Source organism: Polypterus senegalus, chromosome 8 (genome assembly GCF_016835505.1).
Source record: "Polypterus senegalus isolate Bchr_013 chromosome 8, ASM1683550v1, whole genome shotgun sequence".
Taxonomy (NCBI): domain Eukaryota; kingdom Metazoa; phylum Chordata; class Cladistia; order Polypteriformes; family Polypteridae; genus Polypterus; species Polypterus senegalus.
In genome coordinates this window covers 117,430,694-117,446,638 of record NC_053161.1, presented here as the reverse complement: position 1 = coordinate 117,446,638, position 15,945 = coordinate 117,430,694, and the positions used below count along the sequence as shown (strand labels likewise).

At 35.1% G+C, this 15,945-nt stretch overlaps 1 protein-coding gene across 2 annotated transcripts in view; it reads right to left on the bottom strand.

Annotated features, from left to right (window-relative positions):
- Positions 1-15,945, bottom strand: part of LOC120534250 (anoctamin-4) — a 384,157-nt gene that overhangs the window by 186,123 nt on the left and 182,089 nt on the right. The window contains exon 5 of one of the 2 annotated variants that reach the window (XM_039761684.1): positions 2,248-2,348. In XM_039761684.1, the coding sequence (XP_039617618.1) occupies positions 2,248-2,348 (101 nt within the window). Of the gene's footprint in view, positions 1-2,247; positions 2,349-15,945 lie in introns of those variants that run through there. The other variant, XM_039761685.1, reaches the window with a different exon arrangement.

The following is a 15,945-nucleotide window of genomic DNA, read 5'->3' as shown; positions in this document are numbered from 1 at the left end:
CATCAATCCAGTACTTCTGTACCACAGCAGACCAGTAACACAATTGTCCTTGTGTAACAGTGAGAAGAACAATCAAATATTCAATGTGTGTACAGTGCATTCTTTACTTGCCAGACAAGAGATTATGAGAGATTTTCAGCTCTAGAGAAAGTCAGCTTTAGCCTGTAAAATAATGATTTGCTTCTCTCAAGCTGTCATTGATTAAGACAATGCAAGCAATGTAATCTTCTTAAAAAAACTTTTTCAGAGATGTATATAAAGGACATGTACCATTTCATTATTTTTTCTTTTTTTTTTTTGCTTTATTCTTTCAACACAAACAACTATTTCTTTTCTTTACATTCACTCCAATTTCTATTGCCATCATATAGCATGTTGAATTATAAAAAGGGTACTAGCCTGTTGCCATGTGTTGCCTTGTTAATGGGGGTAGTGGATTATCTGATCTGATATCTTTCGTAGTTCATTTAAGTGAGGGGGCAGCAAATTTCTTGTGCCATATTTTCCATATAAATAATATGCTATTCAATTTCATCTTGATATTTCAAAATGTATGTTTTGTGCTATCTCAAAGCGCTTCACAAGAAATTCAGATAACCAGAGGACAAGGAGAACAATAAAATATTTGATGTACATTACAGTATAGTGATGGATGGTATATGAAAGAGATGAGTATATACAGTAATAGAGAAACCAATTATAGTGTTGCAGTCTGAAAAACATTACAGAAATTATTTCAAAAGTCTTTTTATTTACCTGGACAAGTGGTTGATTATTAGTTCTGGTAAAGCATGGCAAAGTCAACATATCAGGAAATTTAAGTACTGTATTTTACTTATGCAGCAGATCAGAGTATTAGCCAAGTACTACATTTTCATTGATCGTTTTTAACACTGTGCATTTTCTTTTATCTTTACGAGTGTTCCCTGTCAAAGACTGGCAACTTGCCCAGGTTTGGTTCCAACTGTATGCACACTTACTGCTGGGATTGGCACCAGCTACAAACAACCTTGAGCTGGATAAGTCAGCTGCAAAATAGTTGAATGGAACTTTGTTAACATTATGTTAATACAATTACTGGATACACAGGGGTTATTTTAATCAATTAAGAACTTCCATTTCTCATATGTTATATGCCATGCATTGATATATACATTTCCTAAAAGAGCTGGAGTCAAATCAGGATTATAAGTAGCTGGAGTCCATCTCTTTATCAAAGGGCATCGAATGCCAGTGAACTATAGGACACATTCACGTACATGCACAACTTTTCTACCAACAATCAAATTAACAGGAAGTCTTTGAAACATTGGAGGAAATATTTCTAATGGTCTGAAAGGCACCCACAGCGCAATGATAAATTTTAATTTTCTACGACATATTACTGCATGACTTTTTTCTTTGTTCAGACAGATGCTACTGGTTAAACATATTCTCAGGCAGTCCTCTAGCAATTTACTTCAATTCATACAAGGGTAACAGTGAATAGGACATCTAAGAATGTGTATAAAGGTCATTGAGAGGTTGCTTAAAAAGAAAAAATAGCTTAGCATAGCTTTTACCTGATTTATGTAAAACAGATGGAAAAACAATGGAACTGCAAATTAAATTCCTTCAGGACAAACTGAAATTTTCATGGTATATATGGGAATCACAAGGCCTAGTAAAGCTCACCACTACAAGCGTTTTAGCATAGTACAGAAAAGGAAGGGCTGTATGATGGCTTGATGGATTGTGGCCAGGCAGTTATGACATAGCCAGTGTCAAAGGACTCCAAACGATGACACTATTCCCCACTACAATGGATGGATATTTAGAGACAATTATTTGTTTGGCTTAGATTTGGGGTTATCTCTGAGCTTCTCCAGGAATGAGATCTCGGCTAAGCTAAAAGTCCCTTCTGGCCATATGAACATTGGGCTTGTTAGGACAATGTAAATTTAGAAAAAGCAGAGAAGACAGAAAGTGTGTGCAGGAGAAGACTATAAGAGATACAAAGAGGTAGGAAAATGGAAAAGCCTTGCTGCACAGAAAAAAGTCAAATATGGAATAAGTGTAGTGAATTTTGAATACCGGTACTTATTGTCAAATCTGAAATGTGAGATGTGAATTTTATATATATTTCATATTTGTTTATATACACTATTCAGCATATGTTATTGTATACATATAAGAAATAAATGGAAATCGAAAAATATTAAAATGTCCTCCTCTAAAGGTAACAAAAGAAACAAGACTTACACCTACCTGAAAGGCATTCGTATATTCATTAATTCTGCATATCTGCAAAGGACTTCCCATGGGGCATGTAACTTCAGAAAAATGATATCACTGTTTGTTAAGGATGACTGTAACAAAACAGAGAACATATTGCAATTAATAACTAGGGAGTAGGAGGGAAGTGGAAGGCAATACACAATATCAGCCTTTGCATATTCACATGCATTATTCCACTAGACCAACAAATTTGGAATGTTCTGCTTTCCTTAACATTATTTTTTTCTTTAAAATTCCTTGTTGGGTCATTGACAATGCACTTGCACTTTTACTGGATCAATACAATCAAAAATAAAAATCATGTTAAACTACCCTCCATTAATGTAAAGCTCAAAAATGCTTCCATTTGCTCAGATAAAACTACTATGATTGCACTTTTTAGTATTTATTCATTCAAATATAACATATTGATAACAATGTTTACTTTATGTGTATTAGTGAAACATGGAAAACACCCTTAAACTTTATCATCTTAACAGGTTGTAGTGACACTTAACATCCTCGTGTCTCTCTATTAGAGAATATCCATCCATCTATCTATTATCCACCCCACTATATCCTAACTACAGGGTCACGGAGGTCTGCTGGAGCTAATCCTAGCCAACACAGGGCACAAGGCAGGAAACAAACCTCGGGCAGGGCGCTAGCCCACCGCAGTATTAGAGAATATGCAAAGGTATCATTTTATGTTTAAATACATTACAATTGATGACAGTAACTATTTTGAATTCCCTGATATTAAACTGATAACATCGTATTCATTGTTGATTGTCACAGTCTTATCTGCTTACCATCCTAACCCCCTTAACCCCCTTAGCTCTGCATTTGCAGTTTCTTGCCATTATTAGATTTTCAAGGCTATACTCACTTTGGTCATATTGCTACTAACGATCAAAAGCCATATATTAGATTAAACTAGCAAAATACCCGCGCTTCGCAGGGGAGAAGTAGTGTGTTAAAGAAGTAATGAAAAAGAAAAGCAATCATTTTGAAAATAACGTAACATGATTGTCAATGTAATTGTTTTGTCACTGTTATGAGTGTTGCTGTCATATATATATATATATATACATATACACATATATATACATAAATATACACATATACATATACCTCGTATATATACACATATATGTATATATATGTATATATATATATATATATATATATATATATATATCTATACTAATAAAAGGCAAAGCCCTCACTCACTCACTCACTCACTCACTCACTCACTCACTCACTGACTCATCACTAATTCTCCAACTTCCTGTGTAGGTAGAAGGCTGAAATTTGGCAGGTTCATTCCTTACAGCTTACTTACAAAAGTTGGGCAGGTTTCATTTCGAAATTCTATGCATAATGGTCATAACTGGAAGGTATTTTTCTCCATTAACTGTAATGGAGTTGAGCTGCAATGACGTGGGGGGCGGAGTTTCGTGTGACATCATCACGCCTACCACGTAATCACGCAGTACATAGAAAACCAGGAAGAGCTCCAAAAAGCGCTGAAGAAAACATGCATTATATAATTGAGAAGGCAGCGAAACAATAAGAAGCGGCGAGTGACATATACAACCATGTTCATGAGTTCTGCTACTTCGGAAACAAAGCACGATGTAAACCTACACTTTAAATTAAGTTCATAGACAGGCTGCGCTGGCGTTTGTAATTTAGTGCCTGCCCATATAAGGCCGTCCGTCAGCGGCAATCCAATAGCAAACTCCACTAAATATTCACGGGTGAAGGACTGTGTTTATGGAGAGGAAGATGAGATGGTCAGGGTGGTGTTTGACACAAACTCAGCGAAACTGCGAGAGAAAGTTTTAAGTGCCAGGACTAAGGTAACATTAAATACAGCCACGGACATAGCACGAGATGGCACCAGCACAGCTGGGAACCTTCGATGCATGTACACCGAGCAGCTCACGTGAACTGTTGCAGTGCACAGATAAAAGGCAACAGTTCCAAAGAGCGCTGAACAAAAACCGAATTACACAATTGAAAAGGCAGCAAAAAATATGAAGCGTCTGATAAGCATATTCATAAATCCAGCTACTGCGGAAACAAAGCACACGGTGGAAAAAGTCAATGTCCGCTAAAGGAAGACAGTGTAAAAAACCCGTGCATGCAGTGTGTCAGGTCTCAGATAAAGAAAAGACGAGCTGTTTATTGATGCAGTAAGAAACGAATCGATGAAAGAAACCTGTCATCTTTACAACGATTGACAAACACGGAATGTAACTTGAACACAACACATCCTACAAATACGAGCCTGATTGAAAGAAATAATGATAATCAAATCCTTGATGACAGCAACACTCAGTAACACTCACAAAACAAATACTGTATATTGACAGTCATGTTACGTTATTTTTAAAATGTTCCCTTTTCTTTTTCTAGCTTTTTTAACACACTACTTCTCCGCTGCGATACGCGGGTATATATATATGTATATATATATTCCGATCTACATACTCGAATAATGGATACTTTATTCGCCATCAATGATTGTTTTGGTAAAGCCATACTCAGTGTATTCATTAGATGAATGGTAAAAAGGCTGTAGTGCGCGTCAACTCTATCTGAATTGCGCGATCACATTTCAAAAAATATATCTTTTCAAGTTCTATTTAGTCCATATTTGTCAAACTCAAGGGCCACGGGCCACATCCGCCCGTGTAATTATATCCGGCCCATGAGATCATTTTATATACTGTATTATTGTTATTAATGGCCCAGGTATATGAAGCGCTGGTAACACAATAAACTACAGATCCCATAATGCAGCGCTTCAGCTGCCTTGCCGAACACTTACCGCGTTAATCAAGTCTAGCTTATGATGCTGCAAGTTATTTCAAAGCTAGCTCACGCGATGCTGGAGAGAAAAGTTCATTCTGAAAACAGAGCCTTTAAAAAGCGATGGGAGGCTGAGTATATGTTTACTGAACCCGTGTGTCTCATTTGTGGAGCTAATGTGGCTGTAATTACAGAATTTAATCTAAGACGGCACTATGAGACAAAACATCAGGGTAACCTGAATGCAATGCAGAAGATACAGAAAGCAGAATAATTAAATAAGAATCTGACACTTCAGCGGACGTTTTTACCCGTGCACAATCACAAAGTGATTTCAAGTGAAGCTGCTTTTATGGGAGACACAAATGCACCAGTGCAACTTTCCCCTCTTTCCCTGTTGCCAAGTAATGTTAAACCAAGTCGTCACTATGGTGTTCCCAAATACGCACTTTGCTGATAAACTGAGCGCACTGAGTTTGCACGGCGCTTTGGTGACTTTGAAGAACAAAAAGTCCGTCTACATGCGGCTCGAACCTTGTGCATGTTTGGTAGCACATATCTGTGTGAGAAGCTCTTCTCAGTGATAAAGACTAACAAAACAGCACACAGGAGTCGCCTCACTGATGAGCACCTGCAATCCATCCTGAGAATCTCCACAACACAGAACCTCACACCAAACAGAAACAAACTTGTGGCCAAAAAGATGCCAGGCGTCCAGCTCTAAAATGACATATGAGCAAAGACAACTGAATGATTTGATTTGTTATTGCTGAAAGGAACACATTTTATTTATATTTCCAGGTTTTGTTATGCACCATATTCATATTTGAATTTGTATAATTTTGACAGGATATATTTTTATGGAGAGCAAATTCTTTTGGGATATTTAAAATCTAAGTTTATTTTTATATAAAATTACATAAGAGTAAAGAAATTTGAATGTTTGTTCTTTTAATGTTTACTTTATTTCTAACTTGTATAATTTAGACAGGATATATTTTTATGGAGAGCAAAATATTATAAGTTGTTTAAGGTTTGAGTTGATTTATTCAGGAATAATATTCCTGTCTGTTTTTACCATTCCTACCAAAGATATTTCTGTCGACTAAATAAAAATTCCTTCTATTTAAAATTTAAATAGAACTTGAACAAATACGATAGTTCATAATATCCACGCAGCCTTGCACGTAAGAGCGGGAGTCATCCGTTTTAACAAGCAGCGTATTGCACTGATACGAAATAGCTGTGTGTGTATATATGTAGATATGTATGTATATGTATATATATGTTTATATATGTGTGTGTGTATGTATATATATATATGTATTTGTGTGTATATATGTGTGTGTATGTATGTATGTGTGTATGTATATGTATGTGTATATATGTAGATATATATGTATGTATATATGTGTATATGTATAGATATGTATATATATATGTTTATGTGTGTGTGTGTAAATACTGTATATATATATGACAACAACACTCATCACTCACAACAGTGACAAAACAATTACATTGACAATCATGTTACGTTATTTTCAAAATGTTTCCTTTTCTTTTTCATTGCTTCTTTAACACACTACTTCTCCGCTGCGAAGCGCGGGTATTTTGCTAGTACTATATAAAAGAAAAGGCAACTTTCCTTTCTTTACACCTTTTTTCCTTTTATGCCAAACCAAAGCCTTTCTCTCTTAACACTGCAGAAGACACAAAACTAATTTTCTTTAAATGCCGGTAAGGCACATTACCAGAGGCACAAATTTGAACGTTCACATAGAAAATGTAATTTCTATACCACAGCCGTCGTGTAGCGCCTTTCAAAAGCGATCTACTACCGAGAGATGATCCATATACATTTTAGCTGCTGTTAGTTACTTACCTGTTGTGTTACACCGTCTTTAAAATGTAGTTTACCCGCAACCACTCCAGTAGTGCTCAATGTACCTGTACTTGTTAAAACGTTAATGTTTTACTGTTTAATAACTTATAGACTATATTTTATTATTTTTCCCTTGCACTCAGTGACCAAAGCTATACACACACATATAGACACATACAAACATACACACAAGTATATGTATGTGTATATATGTATGTATGTATATATATATATATATATATATACACACACACACACCCCTATCTACATTATTTATATATATATATATATAGACACACACACACACATACATACATACATACATATATATAATTTGTGTTTGTGTATATATGATGTAGATAGGTATGTATATATATATATGTGTATATGTAGATATGTATATAGATATGTAGATATGAAGATATGTATGTGTATATATATATATATATATATATATATGTATGTATGCATGTGTATGTATGTATGTATGTATGTGTGTGTGTGTGTGTGTGTGTGTGTGTGTGTGTGTGTATATATATGACAGCAGCAATCCAAGCTGTGAGAAAACAGTAAAAAGGAGACGTGTCAGACGTTGTGGTACATTTTCTGATGCAGCTAGACGAAAATAACTTTGTGACGCTGCCACCAAATACACAAAACAATTACTTTGACAATCATGTTACATTATATTTAAAATGTTTCCTTTTCTTTTTCATAACTTCTTTAACACATGACATCGCTGCGCTGGTATTTTATATATATATATATCACAGCGACACTCATAACAGTGACAAAACAATTACATTAACAATCATGTTACGTTATTTTAAACATTTTTCCTTTTCTTTTTCGTATCTTCTTTAACACACTACTTCTCCGCTGCAAAGCGCGGGTATTCTGCTAGTATATATATATATATACACATACTATATGTTTTAACTTCTGGGGTTGTATTCTCTAGTGATTGAACTGGAAGAAAATAACTGCCAATACTATGTCTGTTGGCTTCTTAAATGATTGGGGATCCCCTTTTAAGTCTGAAGATACAAATAATCCACTTTGTCTTGGATCTGAAGATGCTACTTCTGCCTCAAGTTCTAGTGCACTTTTACACTCGCTTCCTGCTTTTTTGCTTCTAATGAAGTGACACCAACACTCACAGCAACAGTGGCTGACCAACCTCCCTAGAGCTTTATAGTGCACTTGCTAACCACTGATCTTTCTTGAGTGTCACCAAACTTTCTCTTTCCATTTCATGCCTGACTGTAGACACCAAACGTGATTACATCTGGTTTTTCTTGTCCACAGCACAAACTCCTCTTCAGTTTTCCATTCACCCTATTGGCTAGTGCTGCTGTCAAGCACTTCAGTGGCATCATTCATTTGCATAAAGCCCCAGTTAGCGCAGCATGGAACATGTGAGTTAGCACAACTTTAATAAATATCTGCAAATACAAAGCCTCATGATAAGTAAAAACGCATGTGTTGACTAATATTTTTTTTTTTGATAAAATCACCAAATTTTAATCAAATCCATCAGGGAATTTTTGAGAACTTGGGATATTTAGTTTTTCTGTTGTGGGAAAGTGGGGTTTAACTTCTGTATATTGATATGCTGTTTCAAAATGTCCTTTTTAAATAGATAAATATTGGCCTAAATGTACAATCCTGCATCTCCTTGTGGTGTTTTGATTCTCTGCATCCAGTTTTTTACTCAGGTTACAAATTCCAACTAAGCATCTTCTAATGTATTCTCCTTAGTGTATTCATTTTGTTAATTATTAGGTTAAAAGTCATCTTTGGTACTTTAATTTATAGGTTTTGGTGACTTTTTGTTTAATTAATTTCAGTTTGGCTTGTGCTTTCTTTGTTTTGTAATTATTGATTAATAATTAATTACCCATTATTAATAAATTAAACCTCAATTACTTTTAATGTTCCATGTGACTCTTTCTTAAGGTCAGGATAATTAGTCAGTGCCAGACACTGCTGTAGTATCTGCCTCTGTGTGTGCTTTATTAAGTCTGTCTTTTGACATCTGATTTCAGAGGCCAGCTCCTCATAAAAGAGAGAGATGAGTATTAACTTTTTTTCCCTTAATTTTAAAGCCATTTAGTGAGGCTGGAAAATGCTAAATAAAGCAAAATTAAAAACCGTCTTGTATTCTTTTAGTAAATTCTGTGTAATATACCTTCTACTTGCATTCAGGTTATGTCTGTGTGCAGTTTGGGTCTCCATGTCACAATAAAGACACTGCTCTATTGAAAGTCCAGATTTGACTTATTCTAGTAATGTGGGGTATGTTAAACATTAAAAGATGCCATAACAGAAGTATTCACATATATAGGAAATTAGTACAATAAATGCCAGCTGTTACTTTAAAATGAGTTCTTCAACAAGAATAAAGGATAGAAATGGAAGCTGGTTAAGGATGAATTTCACACAAACATTAAAATATATATTTTCCTGCAAAGAGCCTAATATAACTAGAATAAATTATCAGTTAGTGTGGTAGATAGTAGCACTTTGGGGAAAATCTAAACCTAGAAATATTTTGCAGATGTTAGCGGAATAAAGTTTGAAGAACATTGTTGGGCTGAATGAGCTACTCTCATCCAAATCGTTATAATGTTCTAAAATGTGAATATATTTTTACTATTTTAAGCACCTTGAGAGCACTGAAAGGTGCTATTTAGATACACTATATTATTATTGTTATTATTTAGCTAGTCACATTATTCTGACATAACATAATGTAATATCAAGACCTCAGGCATGCTTAATCCAATTAATCCAAGTCTGGTAGTAGTACCAGTCCATCACAAGTCCACATGGAAACAGGGACTAGCCACACTATTACTGTGTGTTCTCTGATTATTATCCATCCATTTTCCAACCCGCTGAATCCGAACACAGGGTCACGGGGTTCTGCTGGAGCCAATCCCAGCCGACACAGGGTGCAAGGCAGGAAACAAACCCCAGGCAGGGAGCCAGCCCAATGCAGGGCACGCACAAACACACACACACCCACACACCAAGCACACACTAGGGCCAATTTAGAATCGCCAATCCACCTAACCTGCATGTTTTTGGACTGTGGGAGGAAACCCATGCAGACACGGGGAGAACATGCAAACTCCACTCAGAGAGGACCCGGGAAGTGAACCTGGGCCTCCTAACTGCGAGGCAGCAGCACTACCACTGCACCACTGTGCCACCCTCTCTGATTATTATCAGTGATTAAAATAATTCTTAAACTTCTACAAGGAGGTAGCAAATTTGACTTAATGGCATTAAAACTGGCAGCAGAACAGTAGTGAACCATAGTTAGAACATTAGTCCATAGATATGCACACCGACATATACACATTCATACGGATCTGCGCATGTTTGGACTGTAGGAGAAAATCAGAGGCTATGCAGAAATCCCATACATAAAATAGGATTAACTGCATATTCTTCATCAACAATGTCTGCAGATTAGTTGGTATTTTGTTCTTTTGTGTATGCCTTAGGCCTTAGGCCGTCATCACTCTGTCTAGGCCGTCATGTGATTTTTCCAGTGATTTTCACTTATAGCCTTCTTTTATAGTACATGATGTTAGAAAGCCATTGACAATCATGGTATGCATCTGTGGCCACCAGTCATGCAATTTGGGCATTTATCTTTAGTTATAGGGGCAGGTATCTCTGTATGCAAAAGATGACCACTAATGAGCATACAGCCAAAAGTGCATTGAATAAAATGCGACCATAAGGAATGAAGGGATGTGAGTGTTTTAAACCCCAGAAATAAAAGAGATGCTCATCTGCCCAATGTCTTATGTTTGTTATGCCACAGCAGAACTGACTATGACTGAAATCACCCTACCAGGAAAACTGTTGTACAGCCACCGGGACCGACAGGCAGCAAATCAATGGGCTGTTAAAAAGTACCAAACTCACGATACTTTAGAAATTAGAAGCTGTTGCAGTTGTTAATAATCTGTTGCCAGTAGTCCAATGTACTAACACATTAAATTAATTATTAATTAATCTACAATGAAAAGTCCATCATTTAAACCTGTGCGTCAGAAGTTGTGACACAGAAGTGCTTGCTCTACATACTGTAAAGAATAAGCTAATGTTATACGTATATTAATTAATTTCTTGACACTAAGTTTATAAAATGATGTTTTTATATAAAACCATAAATAACTTAATCTTCTTATTTCGATAATTCAGAAATTGCCAGTAATTCTTCATTTAAGAAGATACAAAGCCAGGATCAGAATCTTTATAGCATACCAGAGTAATCTGTATAACGATCAAAACAAAAAAGTGCTCACACAACCAAGACTTGTTATAGTTCTATACCTGAACAAGAAGGATAACTAGCATCCACCAATAACATTACTCAAATTACTCACTTTTAGAAAGCAACAATTGTGTGCTTATATAATTTTCATTTTGCTTCAAAAATTTTCAAGGTGGCCAATTCCGTGCTTAATGGTGTTAATTTTACAGAAATAATACACACTGAGCTTATTAGTAATGTCCATAATAAAATTAAGAAGAAAAAAGAGACATCACTGGCCTATTAACTTACTTAATGTTTAAGTTTATTCAGCTAAGAAATAATGTTAAATGATCCTAATACATGGCATCCTCTAGATTTTCTTTTTTGTAGTAAGTTTTATGTAAAGAACAATGTCATCAGAACTAGATACCATAGGATGATTCTTTAAAAAGTAACGATGCGTTCAGTAGTGTTGATTGTCAAAATCCAGCAAAGCACTTTTTACAACGAATATGCTGTGTTCACCTTGTTCGCCGAATACTTTCCTAAAAATTTGCTGTGCAGCCAGCTTAGATTAAATCCTTTTCCCCATTGCCCTATGGTGCTTTGCAAGGCCAGCATGACATCACAGAGATATAGCAGCCGATGTTGGATGAGACAGCCCCTTGAGGGCAGGGTGCTGATCCTGGAAGTAGGCTAAAAATTCATGTAAAGGTAAACATTTACATTTAAACAGAAAACTGAGAAGGAAATTGGAAATGTAAAATCTTTTTGTATAAACTTGTATGCAATCTGTGTGTAATACTGACCCTCTCCCTTTATTAGTGTTATCCATAGTGCTGTGTAATCGATGCGAACAGGAAGGAGTAAAGAATCCCCATGCTTGATTATTGTGCATTTGGCAGCAGCGACAGTGAATGACCAAAAGCGTCACAGAAAACAATATATTGTACTTATCGATTCAAGAGAGGTAAGTACCTGTTAACTAATTTGTGAGGAGAAGCCTTGAATTTATAATTCCTGCCTGTTCTACTATTTAATGCTATTTATTTTATTTCAGGGAAGCACAGTCACATTTTTGGTCACAATATCAGAATAACTGACAGAAGTTTCCTTAGCTGTCAGGAACACATTCAGCTCTATTGCACCATAAGATCCACCCAAAACTAACTCAGTTTCTCCTTCCCCATTGACTTCAATGCATTTTGCTGAATTTGGCAAAGTTTCTTAACATTTCAACGATTTTGCAGAATTTGAGATGATGTGAATTAAGTGGGGTTCGCTCATCACTAGTGTTGAGTATGCCATATTCTGTGTTAGAACAGGAAATTCTGATCTGATAATAATAAAGAATACCTTCTCTTGCTGTAAATGAATGGCAGGTTTTGTTGAATAAACTTAATTTCTTCCTCATTCTCACAGTGAATCTAACATTAAAACGTCCATGGAATTGCGTCCACATTATGACTGTCTATTTGAGTGGCATATTGGGGTAATCAAATCTCTGTTTTTCTTTGATTTTTTTCTAGTTTGGGTGTGAACACCTTTTGCCTCATGAAAATTAAGGAATTAAAGGTGCTAAATAAAATATGGACAGGTATACAGATATGAATGATGCTACTACATATGGCCATTAAATTATAATAGCGTTAAGGTACTGGAGATGTTGACACCTTGGAGGCACCACAGGCCCAATCTCATGTTAGTCAAGACCCAAGAATGAAAAAAAAAATAGTTTTATTAATATGTTTGCTGTTCTTCAAGACCGTAGTGGCCACTTTTGCCACTTTGTAGTGATGGTCAAAAGTGTTTAGATGAAACCATGTTTTGTGACCAGTAAAAAAAAAATATCCTGATATAAAAAAGAGGTAATCTAAATCTTTGAGGTTACTATAAAAAAACTGAAAAAGGGCAATTTTTAAAACAATGTGTTTTAAAGAAATGGTATAAACTAGAATCATCTCCTGGTACACTGAATGGAGTTTTAGTTTCAAAATGATTCTCAAAAAGTAATACATCAAGATGTCAAGAGTTAAAAGATCTGAACACAACTGCATTGAATATGTATGGCCTAACCAGAAGCCTATCATTTTTGTGATATCCAGAAAGCTTTAGGGGCTTTTATGAAAAAAAAAACACTATAAAATCAAAGTAACTCAACTAAAAGACTAAATGTTGTAAACAAAGGAAAATAGGTACCGACATGAACTATTAATGTGAGAGTTTTGAATATGTACCCAGGCAATTTTTAAAAATTATACCTATTTTCTATTTATTTACTAACATACAGCAATCTAATTTAAGGTTTAACAAGAGTTTGTAATAAATATATTTTATGGATAAACATTATATAAGTATCAAAATATTCCAAGGACTTTTTTTACAAAAGCTATTCTGAATGGATATTTAATGGAATTACAGTATATACTTTTCATACTGGTGTTTTTATTCTTACTGCATCCTTACTTATTTTTTCAATTTTACTACGAAATTGTACAATATGGGGCAAAAAAGGCGAGTCAAAATGGATCTTTGACAAGATGATATCTTTTCCGGTGTTTTAACATTGGGAATGATTGCTTTAATGACTCCTTAAATGCAGGCTTACAGGAGAATAAAGTATACTTCCATTAACTTTTTTAACTCTACCATGTAGATGTGCATCTATAATTTACCAATCATAGAATATAAAAGATGTTTCAGCTTAGAGATAACTGCTACAATTGTGTCATGGTAGTACAATTATTATTTTTGCTGCCTCTGCATACTGTCAATTAGGAGTTTTCCCCTTTTTCCTCATATTTTTCCATTACACTATAAAGATATATAGTATGTGTTGGATTAATCAGCAGCCATAAATTGGGCCAGAAAGAGTGTATCTGGGTGTAAGCATTTGGATACCATACAATGGTAGAGCATGGCATCCACAGTGCTCTGCATCCCGCACTGATGGGATAGGCTTGGAAATCCCAAATTGCAAATGGTCTTATGATATTTATTAAACAAATGCTCTTTCACTGGTAAGATTAACACAAAAATGAATCAAGAACAATGTAATTAGGTGCCTGGCTTACTAGGTCATATTTTTTAGGAATGTCCTGCTCATAAATTTACATTTACTTATCGAAGGCAACTTACAACATCTGAGAAACAATTGGTTATATTTCTTTTGTTTTTCAGTTGGAGCACAGGCAGATAAAGTGACCTGCTCATGGTTACACAGCATGAGGATTTGAAGTGCAAAGGCTTAACCAATACGGTACACTGCCTGCGTATCATACTAGGAACGAATCTTTGCTTATTTGTTTTATAGCATTGCATTAACAATTTTTGCATTAACAAATCCTCTAGTTTTATTATTAGGCATAACACATACACAAAGGCTGAAAAACATTTGGTAATTTTTTTAAGGAAAATGTATTAAATGCAAAAAATATTCTCTCTCCCAGCTACTCTGAGAGGAAGAGATGGTCATCTTTTTTGATATTTTTCAACAAGTTGCAAAAATTCTAATTTGTTTTTGTATTTATAACTCCTGTGCACTTAAAATTGTTGTGTAACAGTTTATTCCCTGGTTTGTGTGTATCCTCATTCTTATTGTTGTTTTCTAAGTATTTTTAATGTTTTTATACTAATATTGTTATGTTTATTTATTATTCAGTATTAATGTACTGTATTTTGTTGATGGAACCCCAGGAGGCAGGGCCACCCTAATAACTGCTAGGACCACCCTCAGCTTTCGACTTTAAATTGAGGATAGAAGGACAAGGTCTTAGAAATCAATCACTGAGTGTTGTTACCATTGTTTGCTGTGAGTTGTTATTTTTTTTTTTTATTCTTCCGGTTTTGAGAATTTTTTTTCCTTCTGTTATTGGATTACTTAGTTTGAATTTCATGTTAAGACTTATTTACCTTGGATTGCCTTGTAGGCAAATCTTTTTTTGCCTTTTATCTATTTTTTTTTGTTTCTTTTTTATTTCTTGTTTCAATAACGTATACATTTATAATGATTGTCTCATCTATTTAGAGTTTTCACCGTTCTTCTTTCTAGAGAGGCTTATTTGTATTGTTTGAGACATTTAAGCCATTTTGTGAACTTTAAAAGACAGTGCCTTATTTGGGCATATGTAGGTTGTCAGGAGTAGTTTAGGCTGCCTGCCTGAGCTGAAGCCTTCTCTGTGACTTATTTGTGAGTTTAACTTTTCTAGCACCTCCTTTTTAGGTTTTGATCAATTTTCATATTGTTTATAGGATTTATATACCAGATTAATTCTTGACATTTATTTGGGGATCAAAATCTTCTTGAAAAAGTCACTACTTTTTACCTTATGTTTATCTTGCAGACATCACCATATTCTGACAACAGTGTTGATGATTGTCATGGCAATGGGTCCCAGAATTCTTTTGGGTTGTGCTACATGTGACTTCATCAAGGCATCCGTAAGAATACCAGAATGTCCTTCATGTTGTATCCAAGTTTGGATAAACTTAAGAACAAATACTTGAACTGTATTGTCCTGCTTTGTGGAACCATTAGGAAGCCACACTCCCCTTTTCACCATGTTTGTGTTGCCAATCTGCAACAGAACTAGTGCTACACAGTTAAGGAAAACTAATCCAGTTCAATATAATGTATAGACACAAAATTGGTTCTACTAGATAGCCGATGCCTGCCGTAGCATACGGCGGTGTAAGAAGGAATGGA